Genomic DNA, 6,393 nt, shown 5'->3' on the forward strand with positions numbered 1-6,393 from the left:
GGAATATATAAACATTACTCTGAGGAGGTTGGCCACAGATTAAGAGAAAGAAGAGTCCCAGGCCCTGACCAGAGTCAAGGTGACAATCCTGGAGGTGGGTGGAGGGGGAACACCTACTGCTGAATGAAGGGAACAAGGCAAAGATCTAACTCACCCCTGCTTTCAGATCCTGTAGGCTTGTTATGAGCCTCTCAAACCACATACCTCTGTGATGCCATCACAATCGACTAGATGGCGGTGTATTCAGGGAGAAACCTTTGCTTGCTCATCCCAGCATTGTGAATAGGGGCAAGGCTCTGTAAAGAGTCCTTTTATTTGGGGATCCTTTTGAATAATACCAAGGGACTTTACTCATATTCCTTTGCTTAGGGCAGCGGCTCTCCACCGGTGGGTCATGACCTCTTTGGGGGTTGAACAGCCCTTTCACAGGGGTCTCCCAATTCATAACAGTAGCAAAATTACAGTGATGAAGTAGCAACGAAAATAATGTTATGGTTGGGGGTCACCACAATATGCGGAACTGTATTAAAGGTCACGGCATGAGGAAGGTTGAGAACCACTGGCTTAGGGCCTAGATATCGTCCCTCTGAGATAAGTTCTGCATGCCTGATTCTGAGGAGGAACTAAGTGAACTGCTTAGCCTAATAGAGCTCTGAGCTGTGCCTCCCACTGCAAGTTACCAGGGAGGGGTGCAGGGATGGGAAAGACTTCATAAGGCTTCATTCAGGGTCTTGACATCGACACCTGACCAGTCTTGGGCATCTGTGCTGTGCTTACCTGAATAGAATCTTTGATGATCAAGGGGCACATAATGATGGGGACCTTATATGGAATAAGGGTTACTTATATTTGTTCACAGCTCTGAAGGATCTTAGAGGAATTGATGGCAGTGATGAATTTCTTTGGGGCATCTCTAGTTCATCTGCATCCTTTCATCATCCACATTTTGGGTTATCACCTTTTGAGGGGGAACCCCAAAAGAACTGGCTTTTTTTTTTCAAAGCTGTGTGTTTACTTTTTTTTTTTTTTTTTGCAAAACAACCTATCACCTTCAAAGTACTCTCCATTACAATTTGTCAAATAAGCGATTCCATTCTTGGAATAATTTTTCAAAACCATGTGTTTGGAGTGTTGACAACACTTCCCTCCTTGTTATTTTCACCTCATATACATCTACTAAATTGCTGTCCTTTCATGTCCCTCTTTATTCGCGGGAACAAAATGAAGTCGCATGGAGCGAGGTCAAGTGATTCAGGTGCTTGGGGCTAGAGAATCAGGCTATTTTCTTTTGCCACAAACTGGCACACTGAGAGGCTGCATGAGCAGGTATATTGTCATGGTGGCAAAACCAGTCCCCCGTCTGTCACAGAGCAGGCCTTTTTTTTTTTATCTCACACTGTTATGAAATCTTTTTAGAACCTCTAAATAGAACGCAAGATTAACAGTCTGACCTGGTGGAACAAACTACAAATGGTCAAGAGTTGACATTTTTTTCCATTCAGGAAGTTGAGGGACGTACAGAATGAGGTTTGTTTTCAATCAACAATTCACCCTTTTTGGACGGAGACAATAATTGTACACTTGAGTTTTTCCCATAGTGCTGTCCTTGTAAGCTGTGTTTAAGATCACAACAGTTTCCGCAGCGTTTCTCCCGAGCAGGAAACAAAATTTCACAGCTGCACACTGTTTTCTCAAATCAGCCATCACAAACAAACAAACAAACAAAAACCGAGGTTCAAGCAGAACTGCCTTCACAAAATAATTCACTGCGACCACAGAGAACTTTCCCAAGCGACGCTACTGGGTGAACTACCTCAGAGTGAGTTGCTGAATGCTCGCCTGGTGGGAAAAATATGTATTATGAAAGCTATGCCTAGTGGACCTTTTCTCTGTTGTTTTTTTCTGGAGGGGGTCAGGTGTACCCCCTCATATAGCTACCTATTTTGTGCAAATAAACAACACTTTATAATTTTTTAAATGTTGGTCACCACCTCACAGGATAATTTCATATATGTGAGATTAAAGTTTTTTAACATAAGCACATTTTATGCCAGAGCTGGTTCAGTTGTATTAGAATCCAAGACTCCTATATCTATTGGCTTGAAGTGCCCCACTCAGGCAAATATTTCAAAGTTTCCTGAGAAATGTCACATTCCTCTAACTCTTGAGGATTTTCTCTATTAGAATCACTGGAGGGAATGGGTCCCTGTGCCCAAAGTGAGGCAAGATATAGTGGGAAAACTGAAACACAAGGCAAGGGACCTAGGACAGCTGATTGGCTTGGTCGAGGAAACACTCAGTTGCTGCCAACCATGGACTCATTTCAACAATTGTGAGCATGCCACAGGACCAAGTATTGATTTCTTTTGTTGTGCATGGGTCCTTAAGAATCAGAACTGGCTCCATGGAACCTATTAACAAAGAAAAAGCCATGTAGAAGTGAGAGATCTTAGTCTGAGAGTCCTCCATGTCCTTAGAGCAGTGCTTCTTAGCCTTTCTAATGCCACGACCCTCTACTAAAGTTCCTCATGTTGTGGTGACCCCTAACCAGAAAATTAGTTCCGTTGCTACTTCAGAACTGTAATTTTGCTCCTGTTACGAATCATAATGTAAATATCCTATATGCAGGATGCATTTTCATTGTTACAAATTGAACGTAATGAAAGCATAGTGCTTAATCACAAAAAAATGTAATTACATATTGTCAAATATTTAGTTCTACGGACAAATAAATGAAGTTTTTTCTTGAAGCACAATGTAGCATGGGTAACAGTCTTCATAGCGGGCATTCGTATGTGGGCGACCGGCCTGGAGAGGATAGAGGAACGGTTTCTCATTTGACCCCCAAAGGGGTCACGAGCCACAGGTTGAGAACCGCTGCTATATAGGATTTGGGGACCTGCATGTTTATCAGAGCACACAGCTTCTTCCTTCCGAGGAGCTGCTTGTGGTTTTGAATCACGACCTTGCAGTTAGCATCCCATTGCCTAACCCACACGGCCACGGGCTCCTATCAGCCTGAGGCTTTCCCTTTTGTTCTTCGTTAGGGTTTCTGGGTACCAAGAAACTTAGTCTAATGAGGAGAAGGAGTGGTGGCTTAGGGGATGGAGGAAAGGGAAGAAACCCATTGAGGGTCAATGTGAAGGTTGTCTTTTGGGTGAATTCTAACCAAAGAATCAAACATTTTTAAATTTTTAAAAATTAAAAGCACACAGAACTCATGGCGATTGGGTCAATAAGGATTCAGTGATCCTATAGGAGAGACCAGAAGTGCCCTGTGAGTTTCAGACATGAAAAGTGTTGACAAGATTAGGAAGCCACATCTACCTTCATCAGAGTGGCTTGGTGGTTTGAACTGCCGACTTACCAATGCCAGTGCAATGTACAACCGATACTAGAAAAGGGCTTCCGTGATCGCTTCCGCTAGCCTCACAGCCACCAAATGAAAGACCTGTACATTAAGCCCGAGGAGGAAGCAGGCAGAGCTACCAGGTGAAGTATGCCTTCATTTATATCAGAAAAGAAAGTGACTTGTCTCGTCCCTAAGTGGCCTGAGTCCAGGCTCCAAGGGCAAAAGGTGTGTGTTGGGGTGGGTGCAGAGGTCTACCCCTCAGGGAGGCTCTGCACAGAGTGTAAACAGCAGGCGCTCCCATTAGGCCCATGGAGTATAGGCCTGAACCCCCTTCTAGGGTCTCCACGAAGAGATGGTCCAGTTGAGTTAGATTCCGGGCTGTACACACAGGAACCCCCAGGCTCAAATAGACATTAAGGTGGGGACCCTAGGTGAGCTTCATGGGCCAGTGCGTCCAAATGATTTTGGTCCCAATAGAGCCGCCCCTGATGTCGGCCCTCGGAAGACCCCCTAAAGCGTGGCCCTTGGAGGACCCCCACGTTCTTCAGCCGCCGGAAGTGACGCTCTTCAAACCCAACCCGACCGCCCAACTGCCAGAGAAGTTCCAGTTCCGAGTTGGAGGCACGTCCAGTGTGAAAGTAGGAGACTAAGATGTGCTTCGGAGTCCAGGTAAGGGGCCCAAAGCTGACCCTGTGGGACCATCTATGTAATCTAGACCTCCTTGAGGCGTTCATAAGTCCCTGCCCCACCGCCAGGTTCCCAGTCTCCATGCCCACAGCGATCTGGTAAGTCTCCAGAGCTGGGTCCTTAGACCTGGTCTAAACGAGCTGCCCCCATCCTGAGGAGGGAGGCAAACCAGTGTTTCATGCGGGTTAGAGAGGGCACATCGTGCTCCTGAGTCAGGCAGCTCCACACAGACTGTAGCCAAACACAAGCCGCCATGTTCTCTAGTCTGAAGCCCTTAGGCACATGTGCGGCCCCCTGACTCGGCTCTAGTTAGCTGTGGACTTTAGTCTGGGGCATAAAACATCAGCCTCGGATGCAGGCAGTCTCAAGGGAGAGGAGGCGGGAAACCTACTTCTCCTCCTCCACCCGGTCACCCCTCTTCCCCCCTCATCCCCCAAGGGATCACCAGGCAGACCTGACACACAGCCTAATGTTCACCCATCCTACCCCACAGGCTTCCCAGGCACTGGGCCGGCCAGATCAGGCTTGTGTTTGACTGTGGGAGGCCAAAGCTCTCTCAGCCTCCCTCCTCCGTGTGTCCTGTCACCTATTCATCCGCACAATCCTTCCTGGTGCCCTTGACGACAGTCATCATGCCTCGTGGCCATAAGAGTAAGCTACGTGCCCGTCAAAAACGTCGCCAAATCCGAGGTGACACTCTCCGTGCACAGGAGGAAGAGTCTCCCCTCTCCTCCTCTCCTCCTCTTGGGGAATCTCTCCAGAGCTCTCCTGGGGTTCCAGTTTCCCAGGGGCCCCTGGGAGCCCAGCCCTCCATCACTGCTTCCCCAGGTGATGCCTGCACAAGAGCTGCTATGGGCCAAGAGGGGGGAAGGCCAAGTTCTTATGAGACACTACCCCCAAATGACAGCACTGAAAAGGTGGGTACACTGTTAAAGTACCTGCTGGAAAAGTTTAAAACGAGAGAGCCCATTATGAAGGTGGAAATGATGAAGGTTCTTGGTAGAAATTGCAAAGAGTCCTTCCCTGAGATCTTGAAGATTGCCACTGAACTGCTGGAGCTGGTATTTGGTCTGGACCTGAAGGAAATGGACACCGTCACCCAGTCCTATGTTCTCCTCAGGAAACTCCACCTCACCGAAGACGAAAGAAGTCTGGATGGTGCCTGTGACAGGGAGTTCCCCAGGAATGGGCTCCTGATGCCTCTCCTGGCCTTGATCTACATAAAGGGCGACCGGGTCACTGAGGAAGAGATGTGGGAATTCCTGAGTTCATTGGGGTTGTATGACGGGGAGAAGCACGTCTTCTTTGGGGAGCCCAGGAAATTCATTACCAAAGATTTGGTTCATGAAAAGTACCTGGAGTATGTGAAGATGCCCAATAGTGATCCTCCACGCTATGAAATACTGTGGGGCCCCAGGGCTCATGCGGAAATCAGCAAAATGCAAGCCCTGGAGTTTTTTGCCAAGGTCACTGGTACAGTCCCTGCTGACTTCCCCCTTCAATACGAGGAGGCCTTGAGAGAGGAGGAAATGCAAGCCAGAGCCCGAGTTGCAGCCAGAGCCAGTCGTGCTATGAAGTCCAGGGCCTGTGCCGGTGCCACACCCAGCAGCTCGTCCAACCCAGTAAAGTCACTGGCAGATTATTCACTTTATGTTTCAAAAGAGAATTTAGAACTCAAGTAGTGCAAGGGCTGGGCTCAAGGCATTATAGCCGATGATACTAAATATGGTCTTATTGTGTCAGTTTATACTTCATTGCTTTATCATTTTCAAATATTATTCAGTTCAGTTGAATGTTCACTTAGCTAAGGATCTCAGCTTGTGAATTTGCTACCATCCACATTTATTTCTCTTTACATAAAGTATGAGTAAGAGTCTCATCCTAAAGCATCTTGAAAAATTTTGAAACTGTTTTTGTTGTGGTGAGGGTTCCAGAACAAGAAAAATCACTTTGGAATTGAGATTGTCTTGAAATGTGAGTGAACCCCACAATAAACTTCATGCTATGTTGCTTTATTCATTTGCCTACTTTTCAATTTGTAAATATTCACTCCCACATATTTATGGAGATCCATTGTTTATTCAAGAATATAGATGAAACTAAATAATAAATTTGACCTTTGTTAGGTGGCTCCTGCAATCTCCATTATTAACTGAAAATTGGCTGTTTGAAACGCTGCTGTGATCTTGATAAAGAAGATACAGGCCTATCCATAGATGCTTAACATTTAGAAGCAGCTGTCACACAAGAACGAGGGTACGAAAGCCTCTGTGGACAAAGGGTCAAGTAGTCCAAGGGGTGGAGATCTGGGAGGTTCCAGATGGGATCAGTCTGGTACACACATCCTGAAGCAG

The 6,393-nt window shown here is 46.6% G+C and overlaps 1 protein-coding gene across 1 annotated transcript; it reads left to right on the top strand.

Annotated features, from left to right (window-relative positions):
• Positions 1-4,671: 4,671 nt before the first annotated feature.
• Positions 4,672-5,721, top strand: LOC142433244 (melanoma-associated antigen B1-like). Its single transcript, XM_075538329.1, has one exon. The coding sequence runs from the start codon at positions 4,672-4,674 to the stop codon at positions 5,719-5,721; it is 1,050 nt and encodes a 349-aa protein (XP_075394444.1).
• Positions 5,722-6,393: the final 672 nt, after the last annotated feature.

Source organism: Tenrec ecaudatus, chromosome X (assembly GCF_050624435.1).
Source record: "Tenrec ecaudatus isolate mTenEca1 chromosome X, mTenEca1.hap1, whole genome shotgun sequence".
Classification (NCBI taxonomy): domain Eukaryota; kingdom Metazoa; phylum Chordata; class Mammalia; order Afrosoricida; family Tenrecidae; genus Tenrec; species Tenrec ecaudatus.